At 46.5% G+C, this 26,755-nt stretch overlaps 1 protein-coding gene across 1 annotated transcript in view; it reads right to left on the bottom strand.

Annotated features, from left to right (window-relative positions):
- EXD2 (exonuclease 3'-5' domain containing 2) overlaps nt 1–24,020 on the bottom strand; it is a 33,347-nt gene extending 9,327 nt beyond the window's left edge. Inside the window, exons 1-7 of the mRNA XM_073610142.1 lie at nt 23,802–24,020; nt 16,361–16,697; nt 12,848–13,104; nt 11,490–11,616; nt 9,412–9,698; nt 6,291–6,397; nt 5,934–6,069 (exon numbers count right to left, since the gene is read on the bottom strand). Of these exons, the coding sequence (XP_073466243.1) occupies nt 5,934–6,069; nt 6,291–6,397; nt 9,412–9,698; nt 11,490–11,616; nt 12,848–13,104; nt 16,361–16,696 (1,250 nt within the window). The 5' untranslated portion in view covers nt 16,697; nt 23,802–24,020. The remainder of the gene's footprint in view (nt 1–5,933; nt 6,070–6,290; nt 6,398–9,411; nt 9,699–11,489; nt 11,617–12,847; nt 13,105–16,360; nt 16,698–23,801) is intronic.
- Between the last annotated feature and the right edge of the window lie 2,735 nt (nt 24,021–26,755).

The following is a 26,755-nucleotide window of genomic DNA, read 5'->3' as shown; positions in this document are numbered from 1 at the left end:
GAAGCCTGGCAACCTTTCCTGATGCCTGAAAAAGAAACAATGAATCTGTATGTCTGAAATAATTTGTCTTGTCTAAGCAACACAACAAAGTCCTTTTGACATCCAAAATGTGGAAAGTCTCCTTCTCCCCCGCTGGGTTTGCACAGAAGGTTAGTTATTAGATAACCCAGAAAACGAATCTCCTGAGACAGGTTTAGGGAAGATTTTTGAAGGTTTAGAATCCATCCCAGAGATTCCAAATAGTTGTGTGCGCTGTTTAAGTTGCCCTGCAATTCTTCGAGGGGGCCAAAACTAGCAGATCGTCTAAGGAATTACTGCGATTCCCTGAAGGTGAAGCGGAGCTAAGGCTTCAGCCATCACCTTGGTGACAATTGGGGGTGAGGATGACAGACCGAACGGTAAGGCCCTGAACTGTAGATGATGAATCACACCCTCCACCCTTACTGCCAACCTGAGATACTTCTGGAATGGGGTGAGATCAGGATATGCATCCTTTAAATCTACTGATGCCATGAAGCAACATGGAGTCAGATTTCGGTCAGAAAAAAAAAAAAAAAAAAAAAGTATAGAGTCCATCTTGAACCTTCTGTATTTGATTGAGAATCGGAATTTTCCTATTAGTTTTCTTACCAGGAAGACATGAGAATAGAATCCCTCCTGCTGTTCTTTTGATGGCACTTGAATACCACTGTGTAGCCCTGCAAGAGTGGTCAGAATAAAACGGCTTTGACATTATCCCTGACCACTGCGGAAGGAACTTTCGTAGCCTTTCGCTCACCCGCCGGGTCAAGTCATTGGGGTTTTCCAGCTTGTGTGGGACGGAAAAGGATTCCACCCTTTACCTTGTGTGGACCAATTTTTCCTTCTCCCTGGAAACTTGCTGTCCTGCTCCTTAGTTTTGAGGTTGAAAAAGATGCTTTGGGGCCCGCTCTCTTTTTGGCAGTTCTGTCTAGATTATCTAGATCAGGACCAAAAAGGTCCCCAGAAAAAGGAACCCCACAAAGTTTGCTTTTTGAAGCTGTGTGTCACCTTGCCAGGTCTTTAGTCAAAGCTCTTCTCACAGAATTTGTCAAGGCTGCTGGTCTAGCTGACATTTTAATTGCTTCAGCCAAAGCATCTGCTATATAAGCAACTGCAGAGGATAGGGTAGAAAAAGAATCTAAAAGCTCTTGTTTGGGTGAATCTGCCACTAAGACCTTAGCTGGTTAATCCAATATTCCAGATTCCTGGCTACACATGTTGCCATTGCTGGCTTTAAATTGCTCATGACTGATTGCCACAATCTCTTGAGCAAAAGATCTACGTTTATCCATTGGATCCTTTAGGATCCCCATGTCCTCAAGAGCCAGATAGGTGGATCTCAAGACCTGGGAAAAAGCAGCATCCAACCTGGGTACCCCTCAAAAGGAAAACTTGTGGGCTTTGGAGAAAAGAGGTTCTCTCCAGATCCTGCCATTCTTTAATGGCGTCATAAATTACCAAATTAACTGGGAATGTCTAACCCTTAGGTTTAACCCTGCATACATATGATCATGAGATAATTCCTTCTTTTCTTCACTTAAGCCAAGTGTAACATGAATGGCTTCAAGAAGCCCATCCACCTCTTCCAGGGATAACTTAAATTTGGAGGGGGCTACTTCAGCTTCCTCTTACGAGTCTTTATCGGAGGGTGCGGGGGACTGCTCTTCCCTGTTTAAAGAGCCTTCAAACAGAGTTTCCAACACCGGGATAGAAAGAGAACTCTGGGAAGACTCTGAAGTGGATGGCTGACTAGCAGACAGATTAAATAATGAATCACGAAAGGTCTGAATCATGGCATATAGTTCCTTCTACAGAGGCAACCAGGTCATCACAAACAGAAGCAGATTCCTCTGTACTAAAGAAGTGATGCAAGTAATGCATAGGGCTTTCTTCCAATTTTCTCCCATTTTGGCCCTGCAAGAAGGACCTCTTGGCCTGTGAGAAGACAAACAAAAAAAAAAAACAAACACACCCCACAAAACCACCAATCCCACAGGTAAAGGAAAAAGGCAGACTTAAACCGTTGCCTCCTACCTGAGCCTTGCTGGTGCCTGTCCCCACCGCTTCAGACTCCTCCATGGCGGGAGCGCAGCACTCCACTCGTGGCTTTATACGCCGATTCGACTCCCATAGTGCCACTTCACCGGACGTGGAAATAAGTGCCAGCTCCTGTACTGTCCACCCCCCCCCCCCCCCACCACCACCACCACCAGAAATGGCAGTTTAGCCGACCCGCTCTGTCACTTCCGGCGCTACCTCCCAGGAAAACATGCGCCGCCACCTCCAGGACTGTGCAGGCCACCAGATCTCCAGCTCTCCCGGAGCACCAAGGGGAGAAGAGGAACCCGAGATGCTGCCACTGCCTGGCTAGGACAGAGAGTTTCTAGGAGGAATATATAAACACCCATACCCTGTCTCAGGAACATCCAAGCGATACTGACTCTCCTCTCCAAACATGTTCCCTCCAGGCCGGAGAAAAAAAAAAAACCCCTGAGGTGGGGTAGGGAGGTGCCTCCCTTTAAATATCTGGAGGAAGGTTTTTCCTATGGTTCGGTGGGAGGAGTCACTATCTCTCGTGCCGTCCTCAAAGACGCCTTGGGAAAAATTTCTCTGTATGACAAGCGCATAGGCTTGTCTGGGGACAGGAAGACCAGTTCCAGGCTGACAAATGTTGTAGTGCAGGGGGTGTGGAATATCAGAGCATATGTGACTGCCTTGCCCCAGGACACTCCTGGAAGCCCTCACTGAGGGATTCAGTGGACTGACGGTCCTAAGCTTGTTCTGTAAGGCAACAAGCTTTCCTGTGTGGGGATTCAGTACCAATGCCAGGTATTCCATGAACACACAGTCCTAGGACAGATTTGTCAGTTAAGTATCCTACCACAGCGCTGCAAGACCTGAAGGTTCTCCCTTAGGCTAAACACAGACCTGTCACACAATAGTCTAGATTTCCCAGGACACAAGCCCCCTGGATCATAACAGCCGGTGCCAAGGCCTTCATGAAAACTTGGGGAGCTGTGGCTAAACCAAAAATGGAGAGCCACAAACTGAAGTGGCTGTCCTACTGCAAAGCAATGGTGCAGAAGAAAAGTTGGGATTTGCGAGTATGTATCCTTGATACCTAGCAACGCCAAGAAATCCCCCAGCCTAAAGGTGCCTTATGACCATCTCAGATAGTAAAATTTTGTAACATTCGGGGGGGGGTTTACTTATTTGTAACATACCATACATGTACTGCTCTGTGCAATCTTACAGATGACAAAAAGGTTTACCTTAATGCATCAAGGTTAAAAACCTTCAGCCTTAACCATTTTAAAGATTTGAGGTCCAGAATAGGTCTGACATCTTTGGTTTGGGGCCCATGAACAGGCTCAAGTAGAACCTCCAGCACCTTCCATGGGACCTGTATCAACTTACTGCACCTGGAGTTGAAATACTGATTCCAATAAGTCTGCTCTGTGCTGAAGAGACAAAAGGCACATTTGACAAGTTGAAGAGCAGCTCTGAAGTTTCAAGTTTGAGAATGAAATGACACCCCTTCATTGTGAAGGGGACTTAGGACCTGGCTCAGAGGGCCTGGAGAACCAAGACTTGCCTGTCTTAGTCCAAGATGTAGATGCCTGAGGGTAACGAAAGGACTTCTGAGAAGGGCCTGGTTCACTGGTAGAGACCCTCATTTTACTAGGCATAACTACTTTAAATCCAAAAGGCAACAGGGGAAGCAGCCAAAGACTTCAAAGCATTCTTCCTCCTTGCATCTTTTCCAATGCAGTCTTGCAGACTGGCTCAGCAGTCCATTTTAGCCAGAGGATTCTCTGCATTTTTGCAACAGAATTACAACCACCAACAAAGCACATCATTCTGTCCCCACAGTAGCACAAGCCTATCAGAAAGATCTGACTGACACTGAAAGGAAGAGCAAGCTCTTGCGTTCCTAGCCAGACACCAGTGACACACCAAATATACATACATAATCCATGAGATATGGCTAGCAAAGCACTTAGGAGAAAGTAAACCTTTTCCAGGCCTTCCCAATCTTCATACAAAACATCCTTGTCCAAGGCATGGACAGGAAATGCACACAGGCTTTTTAGGTTTCCTAGGACCTATGTCAAGCCCTAAGGCACAGCAGAGTAACCCAAGACATGTACAGACCTCTATAAGTAAGGAAGTCCTATATTTGTTTTGGCAACACTGGCAGAAAGGCTTTCTTCCACAGATAAATCATCAGTCAGGAAATGTTTGCCATGTCTACATCATCCTGGTCCATATCCAGTCAATAGCAGAGTCAGAAGATAGGGAAGCACCGACGATCTTATAGGAGAAGCCCCCGTTCCCCTGTGCGAACAGCACTATGATCGGGATTGCGGTAAATGAGCAGACATTTGTAAGGCTCAACTTCCCCTCTGTGCTCAGGGTCCTCCATGTTGTGAAACAAATATACCAAACAGGGTGGAACTTTGAAGGTGCTGAAAACCCCCTCAAAATAAAAAAGGTCCATACATGGTTGAAAAGAGATAAAATTTGTAAAAGACAGACAGACACACACACACACACACACAATTTGTACTCCAATAAGGGTTATAGATGGGAAAGCTAATGCATTCTGTCACATTTCACCTGTAGACATGTGTAGGAACCACCATTTGTGCTTTGAAAGGGCTAGACCCCTAGCAAGTCCATGTACCTTTATTTTGAGAGGGGGTCTTCAGCACATTCATAGTCCCACCCTGTTTAGTATATTTGTTTGTCTATGTAGGGATGTGGTGGTGTCTTTCAGCCACACATTTTTTTCATAATCTTGTCCTCCATGTTGTCCCTGTGGGATATTCATGCCTTCTAGTAGGGTAGTATCCAGTCCACAGGAAAACCATGTCTGCAAGCACTGCACCTTCTCCATAATCCTGTCTGGGAACATCTGAGAATGCTACCACTGAGCTCTAGAAGTAAAAATAGCATCCACACATGCACGGTCACCTCTAAATGGCATTCACGTGTGCGCAGTGGAACCCAGATGGCACCAGCACCCCGTGTACAAAAGGAGATGCATAACGCCACTGCCTGCACAGTTAGGCAACATGGCAGCTTGCTATCTGAGAGAGGGGAACAAAGTCCAACTACCCACCATTTGTGCCAATTGGGTCGGTTTAAAAAGGGCTGGCTTCTGCTTACCATGCCCTAGGAATTTGTCCCACTGAACCCCGATATTATCACCCCATACACTGATCAGGCCTATAGCCACAATTGGAGGGGGATTTGAGGACTGGGCTCCCCTGCAGGTGGAACACTGCAGCACCCAGCAGCATTGCAATGTACCTAAGAGTCACCCTGTGCACCGGATCAAGTTCAGTCACAGCTTACAGGCCAGCCCTGTACCTATATGGACCTGGTGTCCACGTAACATCTGTAGTTTGAAGCCAGCAGGCATTGATCCAGAGAACAGACACCTTCTGCCGCAGTGGATTGGTGCAATTTGCAATAGTCTTGATACAAGAGAAGCCTAAGCCTAGCCTCTCTCCTACAGAGATGCATCTATCACCTGAGGACACTAGCAAAAAAGTGTTACCTGGGGTGGTGGAAGGGGTTAAAGAAGGGAGTGTGCAAAGTTGTGACTGCCAGTGTCCTATGCAATAAAATAAAATTGATACAAAGATTCATGCCTGGGTAAATTTATATAGCTACAGTAGATTAGAATGTGTCCTTACACTTGCAGAACAGAAACTCCCACCTAGCAAATCTTTGCATATAGCTTACACGTTGTCTTAATTTGAGGTGTTAGCAAGAACCTCACTACCTCCAATGTGCCCACTCAGACTAGTAAAACACCATTGCCAATACAAGAGTAAAGTTTAGAATGACTAATGCCTAGAGCATATACTGTACAATCACATACCAACAAAGGCTTCACTCACCTGATATAAGACTCCCTTTTGCCACATACAACACAAAGATTCTCCTTCACCGTCAGATAATAGTCCACATTCGATTCTGGACGACCAGAAGGCTCAAAACGCAGCCTCACTACAAATGGGTCACTGCTTACCAAATCTAGAAGGAAACATGTGGAGTTAATGAGATCCAAATGAAATGATACCAGGACAGTAGGTCTCCACTGCCAACCCCCTAAAAGCCAGTTACCTGGCTGTCTAACCAATTAATGTGTCAGTTTTTGGATTCATTAACATTTTTAGCAAAAGTCTGTAATGGCAGTCTACATAAAATCACTCACCAAGTTTACTTTAGAAAGGGTTCAAAAAGCCAGCACTTACCACCAATGCCTTTATCCAGATACCACTGGGCTTTTTTCCTGTCACAGGTACAGAGAGGCTGTCCATCTGGAGCATGCAGAAAACAGTTGTCATATAATGGGGATTTCCTGTAAGCAATAAGTCACTATGAATAAGAGATCTTGAATAGCTTTGGACAGATTATCAGATAGCCATGACATTTGTGTGTTCAAGGGGGTGGGGGGGAAAGAAAAAAAAAAAAAAAAAAAAAAAAAAAAAAAACACACCCCCCCACACGAGTTGCTCACCCGACGGATCAATGGCCATGGTTCCACACATGGCCATTGATCCGCTGGGTGAGCAACTCATTTTTCTCCATGTATTTTTTTGCCGAAGTATAATTGTATACACTTTCCAAAGTGTAATTTGATCTGCGCTTCAAGTATTTGTCTTATAGATTTCTCCTGAAGAGGCGGTGAATGCACCTCAAAACTAGTAGAGGAAAAGCCAATTCTTGAGATAAACTTCAGATGATCTCTTGGGGGAACCTTGAGTATTTGACTTGTTTTAAATTTTGCTTTTAAATGTATTCTGTATGTTTTTATATGTAATAATTTATATACCAACTATGTTTATCAGTACCGAGATAGTCCACCATAACCATTGAGATTGGGTAGTAGTATGGTCAGCTTCAGCAACTGCCTCACTTTCCCACCCTCATCTCCTTTCTTTACTGATTAGGCAGAAGAGACATGCAAGGTCTTTCTGCAATAAAACCCACCTACCCTCAGTGTTTTTCTGCATATAAACAGCTGTGCACGTGCAGCTCAGCTTACAGTGCTGGCCTGAACCCTGTGCTCCTGCACAGTAAAGAGATCCAATGAAGACAGACAAAGACCAGTGCAGACAGTTGTACGAGAGGCAAGTAAAGATCCTAGGTCTGCTTTAAAGCTGAAGGTCAGACAGATGAACATAATCCAGTTATGCACCTTCAGCTACACTCACCGGCCATATTAGGTACACCTTTGCTAGTACCAGGTTGGACCCCTTTTGCCTTTCATTCATGGCATAGACTCAACAAGGTGATCATCTGAGCGCTCTCCATGTGGAGATATTTCTATGCCGACAGGGTAGCCATTTGTATCTGATGTGCACATGTCCTCTGGATATAGCAATGTTTGAAAGTTTATGATACGTTATTGTAATATAATGTCTGATAGATTTATCTTATCTTTGAAAGTGAGACCTGACAAGCAAAACAGTGAAACGCGTTGACGCACAGAGGCTCACTGCGGTTTATTTGGTGTCAACTCTTGTTTACACTAGATACTCATTACGATCATATTTTTTTAATTTTTTACTTGACCTGTTTGATATGACTGGTTAACAAAATATATTTTTGTACTATATCTCTATATCATTGTCCATTTGGCCTGTAAAGTCCAAATTAGGGTCCTGTGGCCCTTTACACTTTTTCTACTCCAGTCAAACATGACTCAGATATTTTGGTCCACATTGTCATGATAGCATCACACAGTTGCTGCAGCTATGTTGGCTGCACATACATGATGCGAATCTGTTCCACCACATCCCAAAGGTGCTCTATTGGATTGAGATCTGGCGACTGGAGGCCAATGAAGTACAGGGACTTCATTTTCATGTTCAAGAAGATAGTTTGAGGGAATTTAAGCTTTGTGACATGGTGCATTATCCTGCTGGAAGGAGCCATCAGAAGATGGGTACACTGTAGTCCTAAAGGGATGGACATGGTCAGCAACAAAACTCAGGTAGGCTGTGGCACTTAAACAATGCTCAGTTGGTACAAAGAGCCAAGAAAATATCCCCCACACCATTATACTACCAGCCTGAACCATTGATACAAGGCAGGATGGATCACTCTTGTCCAATTTTGGTAAACCTATGCGAACTGTAGCCGCAGTTTCCCATTCTTAGCTGACAGGGCTAGCACCCAGTGTGATCAGAGATGGTATTCTGCATGCCTTGGTTGTAACGAGTGGTTCAGTTATGGTTGCCTTTCTATCTTGAATCAGTCTGCCAATTCTTCAAACTCAACAAGGCATATTTGTCCACACAACTGCCACTCGCTGGATATTTTCTAATTTTTGGACCACCCTAAAGCCTTGAGATGGTTGTGCGTAAAAATCCCAGTAGAGCCGCAGTTTGAAATAGTCAGACCAGCCCGCCTGGAACCAACAACCATGCCATGTTCAAAGTCACATAAATCGTTTCTTCCCCCATTCTAATGCATTGAGTTGCTGCCATGCGATTGCTTGGTAACAAATTGCCAATCGGCCAATTGAACAGGTGTACCTAATAAAGTGGCTGGCGAGTGTATCGTAGCTGGTCTTTGTACTGATCTAAAACCCAATACACAGTATGGCTCAGTCAGGTCAGGAAGCAAAATACTAAGCCAAGTCAGGCTCTGCTGCACCATACGGAGCTAGTAGTCTCCCTTACTACAACACAAAACAGAAGAGGGACCTCTGGGTGCTGTGGCTCCATTATTCAGCAGGCTGTGGACCTGCTTTGGACCTATACTGGAAGCCATATTCATCTGCCATGGAGACAAGGTTTGCACCAAACTATACCAACTACATCACAGGAATGTAGATTAAAATACAAATGTTTGGGAAGATAACAGTTTACCTGCAATTCAGCTTTAAACTCAGCATAACCAGCAACTTACTGAGGAAGTGCCCTCATGTTCATTTTGGTTTAAGAAGCTGTACTATGAACTCTAGGGGCCCGGCCATCTTTGGCTTTATTACTTTAGTAGCTGACCAACATGTATCTGGTAACAGCCAGACTGTCATGGCAGGTAGCAAGCAAATACATTTTAGGAGAGGTCAGCAGTTGCAGCCTGCACATCTCTTGCTGCAGGGACACTCTGACACTCTGACACTCTGACACTCTGACACTCTGACACTCTGACACTCTGACACTCTGACACTCTGACACTCTGACACTCTGACACTCTGACACTCTGACACTCTGACACTCTGACACTCTGACACTCTGACACTCTGACACTCTGACACTCTGACACTCTGACACTCTGACACTCTGACACTCTGACACTCTGACACTCTGACACTCTGACACTCTGACACTCAAAGAATCCCAATTATACAGCATGAAGTACCTCACTGAGTATCCCACTCCCAGAGCCTTTTTCTTATTTCTTCGAGGATCTCGATCTCGGCCTGGGAAATTCTGACTAGATTGTTCAAACAAGACTTCTTTCTTCTGCCTGGTTCCTCCATTAACATCTCCATTTGCAACACCTTTCCCTTTAAATGGAACATCAATGAGACCTTGACATTTACTCAGCAAGGAAGCCCAGGCAGGGGAAGAGCCGAGAGAAAAAAAGCCAAGCAGCTGCAGGAAGAGCGCAACTGACACCTGGGCATCTCTGGCAGCATAAAAAACCTACAAACAAAAACAGGACATTTAAACTTGCAGAAAGTGACCTTTGGTGGGAAATATATACAAAGTTTAAAGCGAAATGAAAAGGTTAACTTTTACCTATAATATTTGATACCTGCCTGTTCTGTGCAATGGTTTGGCATACAGCAGTCCCGATCCTCATCTCAGGTCCCCCACCAGCACTCCTGGCCACCCAAGGAAGTCACTTGCTGAAAGGGGGAGGGGGGAATGGAAGTGTGCAGGCTCAATCAGGTTGCACTGTGGGAGTCTATTGACAGTGCAGCTCTGTCTCCCTTGTCAGAGTCCAGTGAGGAGGAGAGAGAGCAACGCTGCTGCTCTTGTGCACAGCCCGAAACCAAGATTGGCTCAAGTATTGGGGGGGTTAATTCAGGCAGTTTGCCGACAAATCTCAAATAGTGTCAGCCTTGCCTATGTCACTTTTAAACTACTGCACCATCACCTTATTTTAGTAGCTGAGAAGGGCAAGTGTTGCAGTTTTCCTGTCGTACACTGTCAAAGATGCTCCTCCACAATAATATACAGTGAGTGGAGCATTGTCTCCCTTCAGACAGGAAGAGTATAATGCCGCGTACACACGGACTTTTCGGCTACAAAAGTCGACAGCCCGCCCAACAGGCTGTCGACAGACGTTTGGCGGACTTTAACTAACGGACTTAACTACATACGATCACACAAAAGTCCGGATTCGTACGTGATGATGTACACCGGACTAAAATGAGGAAGTTGATAGCCAGTAGCCAATAACTGCCCTAGCGTGGGTTTAGGTCCGTCGGACTAGCATACAGACGAGCATATTTCTGGGTCCGGCGGAGTTACGACGTAGAGATTTTAAGCCTGTTCAAAATCTAAAGTCAGTCAGATTTGCGACTGGAAAAGTCCACTGAAGGTCCGGTGAAGCCCACACAGTCGGAGTGTCCGCCGGATTTGGTCCAGTCGAAAAGTCTGACCGTGTGTACACGGCATTACTGCTACATTTGTAAACTGCAATATTCTGTTTTGTTGGTTTAAGTCTCTTGTGAAGCATACTAGGCAGTTTGCAGAGATGCATTTCAAAAGGAAGTTTAGGGAGACCCCAATTCACTTTTTAAATACTCAATGTGGGTTAACATGGTTTTCACAGTATACATGACACATGGCATATTGTGATTCAATACAAAATATCTTTAGCCATCAGACACCTCTGTATGCAAATTTTTTATTGATCTACTTTAACACCTGCTGTGAGAAAATGATCAAGGTAAATGTAATGCATTGTATTCTAGAATTGTAGCCTTGTTGCTTAAAGTAAAACTTTACTCTGGCTAGAGTGAAAAGGGATTATAACACCCATCAGTTTATTGCCATTTGTGCCCCTGTTAAGGAGATTTCCCCCCTCTCAATTACTCCTGTTTATCATCATTGAAAGTAAAAAATAAAACCACACATTTTGGGTTGTACCCAGAAAAATAGAGGGGAAATCTTCCAATGGGGACACTAGTTCTGGCTACATGGGGTCCCCAAGGAATTCCCTTAATTTTGCAGGAAATTCCTTTCACTTCCTGTTTGGCTATGGGACACAATCTCCAAAAAAAAAAACAAAAAAAAAAAAAAAAAAACACCCACACACTTAAAGCATTATAACCCTCCTGTGCTCTATCCAGATAATTTGCCTATAGTTCTACTTTAAGTATCCAAGTACCGTACTGTGTAGACTGAACGTTCTTTAATAAGCACAGAGACTTCAGGCAATTTGCACAATTCAAAATAAGTTCTTGAACCCTTCATATGACGCACCTGATCCTGTGTGAATTCATCTGCATCCCAGTTACTGCATCGAAGCTGAAAAGACTTGTCCAAAGGGTAGCATAAAATAGTCTCAGACAGAGATTTAAGGCTTAGGCTGTTCTGGAAAATGTCTCTCCTGGACAGGGGGAAAAATGAAGCCAAATGAAAGTATCTGCATAAAAAGGAGCAGTTTTATATAGCAAATTTAGTTTGGTCAAGCCAGTTCCAAGCATTCTACAACCTTGCCAGCATGACAACCCATTCATTATGGCTGCAAAATTTAACTAAATCCAAGAATATTTACTTACTGCAAGTTACCAGTCCTTAGCCTAGCCACCCAGGTGTAGAATCTCTTGTTAAGCTGCACAGGCTAAAAACAGCATAGATTGACAAATGTGCACTGCCAGCTGTTGTATTCATGCAGCAGCATTTTACAATAAATGAACAGTGACAGCATCTGAAAGGATGTAGGCACTGTTCAGCTGACAATTTTCAACCCGAATCAGCGGCAGCGAAAAGTGGTGGATTTCTATGGACTGGTAGGAGCCCAGTCAGACAAAAGTCAGCAGTGGCACTATTTGTAGCTGCTTACTTAAGTTCACACCCAGGTGAAATTTGGCATATCTTAGAGCCCCACAATATTTCAAAGCACCTTTTTCCCAGCTCTGACAAGTGAAAGGATGGAGATTTGGTGGTTCTGACCCATGAAAACCGAATTAAGGTCCGCAGGTGAAAGAACTGCCTCTAAACCACAACATAATACTGTGCAGATGCGAGAAAAGGGTCAACCTAAGCCACAACACTGGAGCCCAAACAAACCCAGAGACCGCATGCTGCACAGAGCCGAGAGAATAATGCGAAGTAAGGACCAACACGAGAAACCTCTAACTACCTCCTGGACAGTGATGTAATAATTAGTGCCCAACAGAGCTGCCGCTTTCCTGATGGAATCCACTCTTGCAGTGGTTTCTTCAAAGAAACCCACACTATTTGGTGTGTGCAAAGCCTTGCTGAATTCCCCCCACCCCGCTAACCTCACCAGCAGTAATTGGACCTGGCACAGGACATAAGGATGCAACAGGAAGGAAAGGCTACATTCGCTTCAGCTGACAAGCACCAGGCAACCACATTCCCAAAGGCAAGAAAAAAAAAAAAAAAAAAAAAAAAAAAAAAAAAAGCTCCAAACTATCTCCTGCATCAGAGGGAGTCAAGCCTTTCCCAACTACATGCAGCCTTGCACCTTATTCAGGAAGCAGATTTATTGCCATCTGTTACTGTACATTTACTGAATAAACCTGAAATCAGCAATTTTAAGCATGTGACTTGCAAATATAAAAGCACCTTCAAAACTTATATGAAACTCTTACCTCTGTCTCATTGCCAAGTAGCGGATATCAACTACTCCTTTCACTGACAGGCCATAATCATTCATTAGTTTGGATGCATCTTCCCTACAACCTACGCCAACCTTCAGCACATCGCTGTCTGCCAGAAGTGTGAGGAGAGTCTTTGGAATGGTGCTGCCAGCACTGACCAATCGGGGCAAGCGAACCAGGACACAAAAGCCACTGTGGGAAGCCATCTGTAGAAGGGAGATGGGATTTGTTCTCCCATCTACAGACACCTGCACAAGAAAAAAATAAATAAAAAAAAGTGTATTTAAAGTGATTTTCCCCAGCCCTAATAGTAACAAAAAAAAAAAAAAAAAAAAGTTTACACTCTATCCCTACACCCTCCCTCCAACCCAACCTATTCCCTCCCCCCTACCACACATCACCCAATTATCTATACCTGTCAGCATACCGATTATCTAGCTCTATAACCGAAAAGGAAGAGGAAAATCTCACCATTGACAGGGGGGAAGATATAAAAAAGGAAGAATCCATATGCAAGAGAGAAGAAAAAAGAAAAAACGGCAGAGGCGCTCATACAGGACATCCCATTTTCTGCAGCCAAGGTCCCCACATTGTCTCAAACTTTGAGATTATACTGCCTAATGTACAACACTCGCTCCAAACCATGGAATTGATAGTTACAATCCAACTCTCCACCATCGGGGGGGGGGTTTGAGCCTGCCACTTCTGTGCGATCAGTTTTCTCGCTTGAAACAGACATCTCAACACTACCTCAGTAGTACCGGGCAGGGCTCTGAAAAAGGTCTCCCGTCGCCTTACACCTGGGGCACTCATTTTGTTTCCAACCAAGTTTAAATTTTTTTTGGGGGGGGGGGGGGGGTGCGCAATAGGCTCTATGGATTAGAAACAAATGAAGGCTTCTGTGAAGGGGAGATAGAGACCAGGGCTCCCTATTCTAAAGTCTTATCCCATTTTGCCATAGTTATTGTCCTTAGGTCTGTCTCTCTCCCACCCCTCTTTGCTCTTAAGAGAACCGACTCCACTTATAATCCTCTCCCCCCGCTAGTGTAAATCTTGGAAATTAGAGTATTTATAGGACGTCTTGTTTGACATGTTAAATTCCTGCCTTAGATCTAGAAAAGACTTCATGAGGTTGCCCTCGAATAACTGGATCAGGCGGCTAATACCTTACCTTTCCCAGGTCCCCGGGTCTCGATACCCTTAATTCAGCCAGGTTTTTGTTGTGCCATAAGGGGTATATTCTGTCAGCCCATTATACACCATTAATGCCTTTGTTACCTGCCACTTTGCTAACTAATTTTATCATCGGGAATCTATCAGTAAAGGAATCTGCCTCAAGTGCCTCCAATAATGTATTGTGTGGGACCCCCTTTATCACCACTCTATTAGGATTCCCATTACCTACGATTCCACAACCCACTAGATGTTGCAGCTGGGATGACAAATATAATCTCGGATGTGGAATCGTCATAAACACCCCCCCCCCCCCCCCCCCATCTTTAATCGGTAATTGCAGCGTTTGCAAGCTTATCCTAGATTGGCCTTTTCCAAATTAAAGGCCTTTTCCCTAAAAAGGGATTCCATTTTGTCAAAGCACTTTTGACCTATTCAGATCAGAGAGTTGTGGAGCGTATACAATATCTGCGGTAGCCATATCATTTTTATTAGATTACAACACCCTGCAATAGATAGGGGAAAACGGCACCAGATTTCTCCCTTTTGCTTCAGTTTCAACAATGGGGCCAAGTTATTAGCATACTGGTTTAGGTCTCTCGCAATCCAAACACCCAGGTATTTCAAGTTGGTCACTACTTTCAAGTGGGAGATTCAATAGTATCTGGTGCATCAATCGGCAGCAAAGCTGACTTATCCCAGTTGATGACCAGAGAGGTGCCTGAATTCACCCACAATTTGTATCACTGGGTTTAGTGAGGCTACGACATCCCAAAGAAAGAACAGGACATCATCTGCGAACAATGCTATCCTGTCTATCGGGCACCGGAACCCCTGTATGTTCGGCTTTGATGTAGTCATAATTGCTAGGGGTTCCATTGCAAGAGCGAATAGGGGAGACAGGGGAAACTACTAGATTGATTAATCCACCACAGTCCCAAAATATCCGGCTAAAGACATGCACTGCTTAAAGCATTTATACATAGCCCAAGTGTTTTCCTAAAGGATGAGTGCACCCTTTTATAAAATAAGGCATTTTCTGCACATTGCACTCACTGTAGTTTTTACATCCACAAAAGATTGGTCTTACCTGTAAAACACCTTCTGGGACAGTGTTTTTGAATCCTTATTGGCAGGGTTATGCTGTCACCTACAGGCAACGGGACACTGGAACACAAACTTTCAAGCAAGCAATAAGTCACAAGGGTGAAATTGGTCTTCTAATGTACTCCAAGAAATTGATTTTTACGGGCAAGCTAAAAATTCCATGTACTTCATCATACATCACAGGCCAGTCTTCCTGAAGCCTTACAATGGGAATGTCCCAAAGCACTAAACATAAGAGTGTAACAGAACAGCCTGCAAAGAACACTGCAAGCAAAAAGGAAGCATCTTAAGGAGGCTCCAACAGCCACCTGGTTAACAAACACACACACACTTTAAAAAAGTGTAAACCAAAGACTAGGCTGCAGCTTTATAAACCCGAGCTACTGAGGCTGGATTACAAATAGCCCATGAGGCACCTACACTGTTGGTGGAAGAGTAATCACCAAAAATGACAGAATTTCCCTTTCAAACTGTAAGCTTGTGAAAAGCAGCCAAATGCAAGGAGACTCAGAAAAACACAATCACCAATTATCTTAAAGGAAGACCCAAATGGCTCAAACTGAGGTTTCTGGAAAACAGATGGAACCAAGCCAAGATCCATGGAGCTAATTGCAGTCTGACCAGAGGGGAAATACATGTTACACTATAAAAAGGCATGCGTCAAGGAATGAGAAGCAATCTGCCTCAAAAAGAGGACCCCAAAGGTCACAATATGACCCTTGATCATGCCTCAAGGCCAGACCGATTAACCCCGTCTGGAGGAAACCCAAGTTAAGGCTAACAACATACCTGTGAGGACATAAACTCCCAACACAGGCAATAAGATATCCAGGTCACAAAATCTCACTCGAGTAGCCTTACTGACCCTGAAAAGAGCACAATTAACCAAATGGACTTCCCTGTCTGCAAAACCTAGCTTCAACAGCCAAGGCAACCCTAACAAATAACCCCTGGCAGAAAAACTGAAGCACTGACCACGGGGCGGAGATTTTTTTTGCCAGTGTCCACTCACCTGTAAGTGGCAGCATAACAGTCATAAGGAGTCAAGATTGTGTGTCCGGTGATTAACACATTTATTTTTTAATAATGCATTAGAGCATTTTGGATTCCAGGGTGTCTGGGCACTCTGCAGGCAGCAGAGTGTGCCCGATATTCAACATTAATGAGGTCTACCAACTTTCCAATAGGTTCACCGGCAGATCAGTAATCAACCCAGTTACATACCCACTCACAGTCCATGCCAAGTACCGGGAACACATCAAGATCTTTCCTTAGCAGTGGCCAAACAGCTTTCCATTCTTCAGCTTTGGATACTATCTTGATTTCTGCCTGTAGGATCTTCTCTACTGCAGAAGAGCTGGAGACCTCTACTTCTGAAGGATTCTGAAGGTGATCCGAGATTGAGGTCTCATGGCTCAGCACAGCTGAAGAGTCTTTGACATCTCCACCAACACAACACTGTCGTCTCCGGCGATTGATAAGTTTCCACAGAACGAGACATGCTACTGTAGTACCCACAAGGGAGGCAACGCCAAGAGTTAAACCTGTGTGTCTGGGCATTCTGACAAAAAAAAAAAAAAAAAAAAAAAAAAAATTAAAGTTACGTACCGGTAACGTCTTTTCCTGTAGTCTTTCAGGACAGCCACAATAGAGAGATAGTCTCCTCCCCTTCCTCTGGAAACACTGCGCCAGCCCATAAAATCTCTCCTCCCCTGCCAGACCTCAGTTCTTTCAAGAGTACCTCCGGCCGCTGGGGAGACACAAGAACACATTAATAACATACCAATCAATATCATTACCATATTGCGTTCTGGTCTTTAATAAGACCCCCCCAAGCTTAGGGTGGGTAACTAGGGCTGTCCTGAAAGACTACAGGAAAAGACGTTACCGGTACGTAACTTTAATTTTCCCTTTCCGTCATTTCAGGACAGCCACAATAGAGAGGATAATCGAGCACTTACCAATTAGGGTGGGACTACAGCTTGCAGAACTTTTCGCCCAAAAGCCTGCTCACCTGCCGCCACCAGGTCCACTCTGTAATGTCTAACAAAAGTGGAGTAGCTGGACCATGTTGCTGCCTTGCATATTTGCTCTGGCGTTGCTCCAGCCTTCTCTGCCTGGGAAGTTGCCACTGCTCTGATGGAGTGTGCCTTTATGCCTCTAGGGACCTCCTTCCCCGCTAAAGAATATGCCTGCCCAATAGCTAATCTAAGCCACCTGGCAATCGTGCGTCGGGACGCTCTGAGACCCTTTCTGGCCCCAGAAAATAAAATAAATAGAGAATCAGACTTCCTTATTGTTTTAGTCATCTCTAGGTATTGTAGGATACACCTCCTTACATCTAAAAAATGAAATTTTAGTTCCCTTTCACCTGAAGGATTGGGACAAAACGAGGGTAGGACTACTTCCTGGCTTCTATGAAAGCCTGACGCCACCTTAGGCAAAAAAGCTGGATCAGTCTTAAGGACTATCCTGTCTGGCAAAATAACACAAAAAGGAGGTCTAATTGATAACGCCTCAATTTCGCTGACCCTCCTGGCAGTTGTCACTGCAACTAAAAATACTGTTTTTAGGGTAAGTTCCCTTAACAGGCACTTGCCCAATGGCTCAAAGGGACTTCCCGTAAGGCTCTGTAAAACCAGAGATAGGTCCCACCCGGGAAAGGGAGGACCCCTGGTAGGTCTCTGTCTTGACAGTGCCTTAAAGAATCTGACCACCCATGGATTGGTAGCCAGAGACTTCTCCAGGTAAGCACTGAGTGCTGAAACCTGACTTTTAAGGGTAGCTACAGATAAACCCTTGTCCGCTCCACACTGCAGAAATTCCAACACAGCTACGGGACTCTGCACCGAGAAGGAGTTTTCTATGCACCATTTGTTGAAAAGGAGCCAGACCTTTTTGTAAATCTTACGGGTCTCCTTTTTCCTACTGTTGAGGAGGGTAGAGATCAAGCTCTCTGAAAACCCCTTGGATCTTAATATACCCTCCTCAGTAGCCAGGCCGCTAATTTCCACTGCTGCACCTGTGGGCAGAGGACTGGACCCTGCGACAGAAGATCCTTTCGAGGTGGAAGGAAAAGGGGAGGTTCCGCTGCTAACTGACTGAGGACTGAAAACCATGCCCTTTTCGGCCAATGTGGAGCTACCAGAATAAGAGAGGTGCTCTCTAATTGAAACTTCCTCAGAACCGCCGGTAATAGTACCGGAGGAGGGAAGGCATAACATGTCCTGAAATGCCAACTCTGAGATAATGCGTCCACTCCCAGTGCTCCTTCCCCTGCGTTTAGGGAGAAAAAACAGGGGGTTTTCGCGTTGTCTTTTGAAGCGAAAAGATCCACTTCCGGGGGTCCCCATTTCTCGGATATGAGATTGAAAACCTCCTGGTTGAGGGCCCAATCTCCTTCCTTTAGACTCCTCCGGCTGAGAAAATCTGCGATTATATTCCTCTCCCCTCTCAGAAAAACCGCTGAGAGTGAGAGAGTGTTGGACTCGGCCCAGCTTAGAATGTCTTCTGCTAGGGCCAGCAGACTTCCGCTCCTGGTGCCTCCCTGCTTGTTTATATAGGCCACGGTGGATGAGTTGTCCGACCGTACCTGTACATGGTGGCCCTGGAGTTCCTTTTTGAAGAATCTGAGGGCTAGGCCTACTGCCCTCAGCTCTTTCCAATTGGAAGACCTCTGCAGCTCGTCGCCCTTCCATGTGCCTTGCGCTAGAAGGGATCCCAGATGTGCCCCCCAGCCCTTGCCACTTGCATCCGTGGTTAGGATCTGTGGGACTGGGATGAGCCACAGACGTCCCTGTGACAAGTTCACTTCCTTCCTCCACCACCAAAGAGATCTCTTTATTTGATGGGGAACCTGTACTAAGGTGTCTAGATCCCTCTGACTGTGGTCCCATACTCTTAGTACATATGATTGTAGGGGGCGAAAATGTAATCCTGCCCACTGCACTGCTGGAAGAGTAGAAGTTAGCAGGCCTAATGTTGACATTATGGACCTCTTGGACACCAGATGGTTGCACTGGAGGGAGAGAACTGCTCTGTCCAGTTTTAGAATTTTTTCCCTTGGAAGAAAAACTCTCGAGAGCGTAGTGTCCAACAGGTACCCCAGGTACACAATGCGCTGTGAGGGAATGAGACTGGACTTTTCTAAGTTCAGCAGCCACCCCAAACCTGTTAGAACCCTCTTGGTTAGATCGAGGTCTCTGATCAACTGTTCTGGGGATACTGCAAAAAGAAGCAGGTCGTCCAGATAGGCTATAACTGATACCCCCTGGAGTCGCAGGAAGGCCAACGCCTCTGCCAGTACCTTTGTGAATATGCGGGGCGAGGAGGATAGCCCGAAGGGCAGCGCTTGAAACTGCAGATGCAGTATTGTGCCCTGCAGGTCTACTGCTAAACGGAGGAACCTCTGGGAGGTTTCTGCGATAGGGACGTGTAAATATGCGTCTCTGAGATCCAGAGACACCATATAACCGTTGTGTGGTAGCAGGGCCCTGACCGTAAAGATTGACTCCATGCGGAACCTTTTGTAGCAAATTGACCTGTTTAAGGGTTTTAAATTCAGAATCAGTCTGAATTTTCCCGAGGGCTTTTTCACCACAAATACGTGGGAATAGAACCCCTCTCCTTCCTGCCCCCTTGGTACTCTGTGAACTACGTTCTGAATCTCCAGTTCCTTCAGGGCATCCACCAAAGCTTCGGCCCTTGCTGTGCAGCTGGGAAGCTTCGTAACAAGGAACCTTTGCGGGGGTGGTCTTGAGAATTCCAAGAGATACCCCCTTCTTATGACCCCCAGGATGAATCGATTGGGTGAGAGGGTCTCCCACTGTGGAAGGAAGGCCCCCAGTCTTCCTCCCACCGTCCCTAGAGAGTCATTGATCTTTACGGGCCTTCTCAGGAGGGCGAAAAATCGCCCCTCCTCTGCCCTTGCCTCTTTGGCCCCAAGTTTTCTTCCCTTGCTTGGGAGATTCCTTGCCTTTTTTCGGACGAAACCCCTTTCTCGTCTGAGCTGGGGCTTTCCTCTTAGGCGGAAAAGGACTTCTTTTTGTCCGCTGTACGGTCTAAGACCGTCTCTAAACCAGGGCCAAAGAGTAGATCACCTGTCAGGGGTATCCCGCACAATTTGACCTTGGAGGCGGTGTCCCCCGGCCAAGTTTTCAGCCAGAGCGCTCTTCTGGCCGAATTCGCCAGCGCCGCTGATCTGGCCGACATACGGACTGACTCTGCTGAGGCGTCTGCAATGTATGCGATTCCTCGCAGAATCGTGGGGAACGAGGCTAGGATAGTCTCCTTGGCTGTGCCAGCTTCAATGTGCTCCTGAATCTGGAAAAGCCAGTGCTCTAAATTGCGGGCTACGACCGTAACAGCCATTTCTGGCTTTAAGTTACCCACAGTTGAGTCCCACGTCTTTTTTAGAAGTGAGTCTATCCTTTTGTCCATGACATCCGACAAAGCCCCCATATCCTCGAATGCCAGGTCTGTGTGTCTAGAGACCTGAGAGAAGGCGGCATCCAACTTGGGATTTTTATTCCAAATGGACGCTGGATCCTCTGAAAATGGAAACCTTCTCTTAAGGGAGCTAGAAAAGAAGGGTTTCCTCTCAGGATCCTGCCACTCCTTCTTAATCGTTTCCACCAGCACTTCATGTACTGGAAAAACTTTTCTTTTTTGATCTCCCAAGCCCTTATACATAAGGTCGTGGAGAGATAGGGGTTTTTTATCCTCGTGTATCCCGAGGGTTGTATATATTGCCCCCAAGAGATCTTCCACCTCATCCAGGGACAATTTATACCTGGAGATTTTCCTGGACTCCCCGTCCTGGTCCTCCCCTTCTGATTCCTCATGGGAATCAGACGTGCCACTGTCCGGTTGCCTCTGCTCCACCCCGGAAGGGCCTGACATCTCCTCTGCCATAACTAAATTGGTAGATCTGGCAGGTGCAGAGCCCTGAGCATGAGGCGGGGTTGTGTCCTGCTGAATGGGTTTAGAGGGAAGCTTGAACGTCTCAAAAAAGGTTTTAAAAGATGAAAAGGTGGATGACAGCTCTTTCACAGAAGCTGCCAACCCAGACTGCTGTTCAGATTCCCTTTCCTTAACCAGGGAGTCTATGCACTCCTTACATAAAACTTTAGTCCATGCTTCCCCTAAACTGTCTCTACAAGAGGCACACTTCCTTTTAGAGACATGAGTGGACTTTGTTTTTTCTGTAGATTTCTGAAAATACATACAAAAAAACCATATTACTTCCAGCAAGTTTAAGTGGAAACAACCCTGGGGGAGTACCAGATCCATCTTAAGGGAACTGCGCTCACCCCCCCACCCCCTGACCACCCAGGGGGACTGCCCTCCCTCTAAGTAAGGAACCATACAAGAGGGAGAGCAAACCTTAGATAGAGAGGACCCCTCCCCAGGGAACTCTTACCTTTGGAAGGCTGGAGACAGCGTCCGAATGAGTTGCAGCATCAGCCTCAGACATGACTGCAGGTGGTTGCCTGTGTAGAGTCTCACACTGTGTACATGTGAAGCGACTCACTCCAGCCTGAGCCCGGCCCCCTATCAGCCCCGCGACCCGGAACCGGAAGTCACGGTTCAAAGGGAAAGCGTCCGCCCCCCCCGCCGGAAATGACGTCACCCGTCGTCCGGCCCGCTGGTTCCAAATTTTGCGGCCTGTATGAATACAGGGGAGAGCGGACTGTCTCCATGCTGCGGCCCTGTGGACGCGATAGGGGTCCCCCACGACCTGATGCCGCGCTCGGCAAGGAAGGGGTGGCTTTCAGCTGCGGTATGTACCGCCACTCTTCATCTTGGAAGCCCCTGCTTCCCTAGGGATGATTTTTTTAGAAAGAGGCCACAGTCTCCCTGACTGCACCCGGCCTGGTTCCTCTGCACAGTGTCTCCCCACCGGAGGAAACACTAATAACTGAGGTCTGGCAGGGGAGGAGAGATTTTATGGGCTGGCGCAGTGTTTCCAGAGGAAGGGGAGGAGACTATCTCTCTATTGTGGCTGTCCTGAAATGACGGAAAGGGAAAAAACACACCCTAGTCAAACATTATTCTAGAGGTTATGTACTGTACATAGAACAATTCAGCTTCATGCCCTCAATACCAGGAGTAAAATACCCATTACAGGAGATGTTTTATGGCACTTATCAAATCACCAAAAACGTTTTTTTCACCATGACCTTCATGCAAGATTTTTTATTTTTAAGCCCAAAACCTACCTTTTACACCATATACCACCCATGTTTATACTGCATGTTATAACATTGTTGCAAGCTGACCAACCCCTCCCGACAGGGTGTGGGAGTTATTCTCCCATTCAGGGAGTGGTCACTCTTGAAGCCATGTCCACTGCTCAAAAGAAAACTACAAAGCCCATTACTTTTTCAGACACATGAATGGATGATCATTGCTCCACCTCCCCCCCGGTACCAAGAGGGAAAAGGTGACATGGGAGGGACCTCCAGCTGATTGACAACCTCAGCTCTTTTCCTGTGTGCTGTGTAAGGGGGGGGGGGTCTTCCCTCCAATCAGATCTCTCCTCAATGAGCTCTACAGAGTGCAACTTCACTGTCCCCATTTTTCCCCCCCGACAAGCTTATACACACACACACACACACACACACACTTATATTTTCAAAAGTATTGGGATGCCTGCCTTCACATACACAAAAAAAAAAAAACGTTAATGGCATCCCAGTCTATTATAGCTGCAAAGGGGGGGGGCCAATTCAATATTGAACCCTTCGGACTAAGACTGGGATGCCATTAAAGTTCATGTGCATTTAAAGGCAGGCCTCCCAATACGTTTGGCAACAGTGCACACAAAACACGTTTCTCCTTTCATTTCCATTTTAAAACTGAATGTTTTGTTTTTTTTTTGCAAGGTTATTGTTTACAATCACTTTAATAGACAATGGTGTGTTAGGCCTCATTCACACAGGGCCTATTAAATCATAGGCCTGTGGCAGGCTGGGGTTTAGTCACACAGGGATGTACAGGCAGCCCTACTCTTGTCTAGGGAGACACATCTGCTGCACGGACACAGCCGCTGTCTCCCAATATAACTCCATTGTGGGCAACGTCCCTAAACTCGCACCGCCTGCATTCCTGGGACACACCATGGGGGTCAGTGCAGCCGCTGCAACCCAATATAACTCCAGTGTGGGCAACGTCCCTGAAGTCACACCGCCTGCATTCTTGGGAAACACTATGGGGATCAGTGAAGCCGCTGCACCCCAAAATAACTCCAGTGTGGGCAACATCCCTGAAGTCACACCGCCTGCATTCTTGGGAAACACTATGGGGATCAGTGAAGCCGCTGCACCCCAAAATAACTCCAGTGTGGGCAACATCCCTGAAGTCACACCGCCTGCATTCTTGGGACACACTATGGGGGGTCAGTGCAGCCGCTGCACCCCAACAGACATGAATAGACTGCTGGCATGGAACACCTGTACATGTGGGTGAGGGAGAAGCCAGTCCTCCACACACACACACACACACACACACACACACACAGTGAACAAGGCCTATAGGTGACCCATATATGACCAGGCTGGCCTTAAAGGATCCCACGTGACCCCCCCCCCTCCCCCAGGAGAAGGTAGGAAGAATGGTTAGAGAGGAAACAAACAGAGAGCACACTACACAGGACTCACCATACCTAACAACGTGCGGGAACGAAGAGAAGGACAACAAAGAGACACTGCCTGGCCGGAACTTCCCTCCGCAGAGATCACCGGACTCACACCGCCGTAGAAAAACACACCTTCCCACCGTTTGTTTAAATCCCCTATGTCCCCAGAGGCCGCCACCCCCTCATCCGGCGTGCGCCCCATGGGAGAGACCCCTCCCGCTTCTGCGTCATCACGCACAGCTTGCTGCGTTCCACCATGAAACGCAAACACTGGGCGTCGGGAGTGCGCGCGCACGCACGCACGCCTCGGGGCACATTCACGAGCGGCAGGAACGTAAATGCTCTATAGTTGTTTGTATCCACTATCCGGTGACCCGGGGGGAACACAGGCTGCGCTGCCCACCACCTAGACACTTTTTCCACACGGAAGTCACCATGCTCTAGCTTCTCTGCTATTGGACGGTTTGGGTTTAACCCTGACGTGTCCGGATTGCAGGCACCTTCTCCAGCTATGTGTAGAAGAGAGTAATTGTAGATCTGTCCGTACACGTCAAGGTTAGAGTGGGAGTAAACTCCCATGCACAATTTGTACTTATAATAAGGCTTACCTATAGGTACTGTAAATATCTCCTAAAAGTGCACTGTTTAGAAGATATTTACTGTACGGACCGTTCCTTCAGAGCCCTGTACCGTAAACGGCGGCTCCTGCATGCATGCGCAGGAGTGCCGTCATCGTGGCTCCAGCCACTCACACACCCGGAGTCAGCGAACCTGGAAGGAAGGAAGACGGGTGAAGAGCTTTGTCAGTGGTGACAGCGTGCTGTTGGAGGGCTTCGTTCTAAGGTAAGTTTCACATAATGTGCTAGTATGTGATGCATTCTAGCACATTATGGCTTTACCTTGCAGGTTCCAGAAAAAAAAATAAAACAGCAGTATACTACTGCTTTAAACTTTAAGCAGTAATGTCCAATAGCAGAGGGGCGAGAGCTTGCGTACCTCCCAACTGTAGAACCTAAGCAGGAGGCCCTATTCATACCTGCAGGATGCGTAGCATAGGAAGACCATGGCTACAATCAACAAGCGCACCAAAATAGCTAAAAAATTATTTGGTGTTTTTGTGGCACTGAGCCAAGCATATTTTGCACTCAGTGTTGTGCTACTTTTCTTACATGGCAAATGCACAACAAAATGCAGGACTGCTACCCATATTTGGGGTGCCATTAGGAAATAATGGCGCCGGAAGTGTGTTCTGTGTTTTGCCATGTTTTCAGCAAGTTTCTTCCCACATTTTTAGTAGCTAGGTGTGAATGCAGCCTAAGGGACACTTCAGGGAGACAGTAGCCTACAGAGTGTGTAGCACGCCACAGCAAAAAAGTGGGTGTGGTTAAATGACGATGACCTGGAGGGAACAATCTTCAGTGCTAAGGGCGTTGCTTTAATTGTAGAAGTACCAAGGCACATTCAGGCATCCCGTCAAGATTTAAAATTCTGCTTGCCCGTGACGACAAACGGTACCTAAAAATCTCCATAGGTGACACATTAAAAGTCTTTACAGGTTTGAGGTCTGATGTCCGCGGCAAGCTTTGTGTGGTGCAATCGCCATTTACATATGCATGTGGGACCTACATGTAAGCAGTTTCAGTCTACTTTCTCCACTGCAGGTAGCGCTCACCCACAGCAGCCTTGCAGCTGGCGAGGAAGCAATGTTCCTCTATGGTTTCCTGGAGAAGCTATCCAGTTGGATGTTGCCGTCCCATGTGACTCTGGCAGCCATCTTTTTAAGGCCCTGGCTATCAGGTTTGGTGCTCTTTATGCAAGTCAGTAGTGTAGGGAAAGGTGCCCCCCTGTTAGGGACAGTACTAGCAGTAGGTAAGGGTTCCTGACATGGAGGGAAAGTGTAGGGTCCCAACTCCTCTGTGCTTCATCCCGCTTGGGCACAAGACGGCCAGGCCGCATTCTACTCTCTTAACAGATGCTGTAAATCTGGGTGATACCTGCTCTCTTTACATTATTGAAAACCGTAAGTGCACCGGGTTGGGCAGCTGTTCCACTGGGTTTATTGTGAACTGTTGCTGCATTACTTCAGTACAATTTTTTCATTGCACCAGATTGTGTGAATTATTGCCGCTGCACCCCGCCTACGCTTGGTGGCATTCTGCAGGATATGTCCCTTGCAGTGGGTGCAGAAGGAGGATTGGGCTCCAGCATGGCTCTGCTAGGATCGGCCATAGCCCTAGTACCAGAGTTCAATGGCTCTAACATTCCTCTGGTAGAGTAGGAGGAGAGACTGGAGAGTGCCGTGTGCCTTCACCAGGTCCCAGCCCAGCTGGTGGCAGAGCTGGCTACTAATGCTGTAGAGGCCAATGCCTGCCATGTGGTTATGGCGCTGCTGGCACACGAGTGAGCTACTTTGGAACAGATCATGTCACACTTGGAGGGCCTGTTTGGGAAGAAGCTACCACTGCCGAAGCTGCGGCAAAGGTTCTTCCTAAGGAAACAGCAGGAGGGCGAGAGCCTCACCCATTCCAGGTGCCTGGAAAAGAGGATTGTTTTGGCTGAGCTGACATCACTGATTCAGAGCACATATTGAGGGACCAGTTCATTACTGATCTGATGACAGGTCCAATCTGGAGAGCATTGCAGGAGAAAGTTAAAATGACATGCCACATTTGGCATGTCATTTTTTTGGGGGGTGTGGGTACCTAGTTTTGACAGGTAATCACTGCTACTTTCGCTCAGATTGCCTAGGCGATCTGAGCAGAAGTTCTCCGCACCTCCACCCCTCCCTGCAGTCTTCTGGGACACATCACAGATCCCAGAAGACTGACGAAATATTCAGGAGGCGCATGTGCAGTGGGCACCCGGCTATAAAGCTGCAAGCTGTCAGTCGGGTGCCCAAAGTTGAAATGCAGGCGCTGGAGAGAGAAGGAATAACTTGGATGAGCGCATCGCTGGACCCTAGGACAGCTGAGAGTGTGCTT

The sequence above is a fragment of the Aquarana catesbeiana genome, linkage group LG13 (assembly GCF_042186555.1).
Source record: "Aquarana catesbeiana isolate 2022-GZ linkage group LG13, ASM4218655v1, whole genome shotgun sequence".
Lineage (NCBI taxonomy): Eukaryota > Metazoa > Chordata > Amphibia > Anura > Ranidae > Aquarana > Aquarana catesbeiana.
Note: the sequence above shows the minus strand (reverse complement) of the source record. Positions and strands in the feature narration are given on the sequence as shown.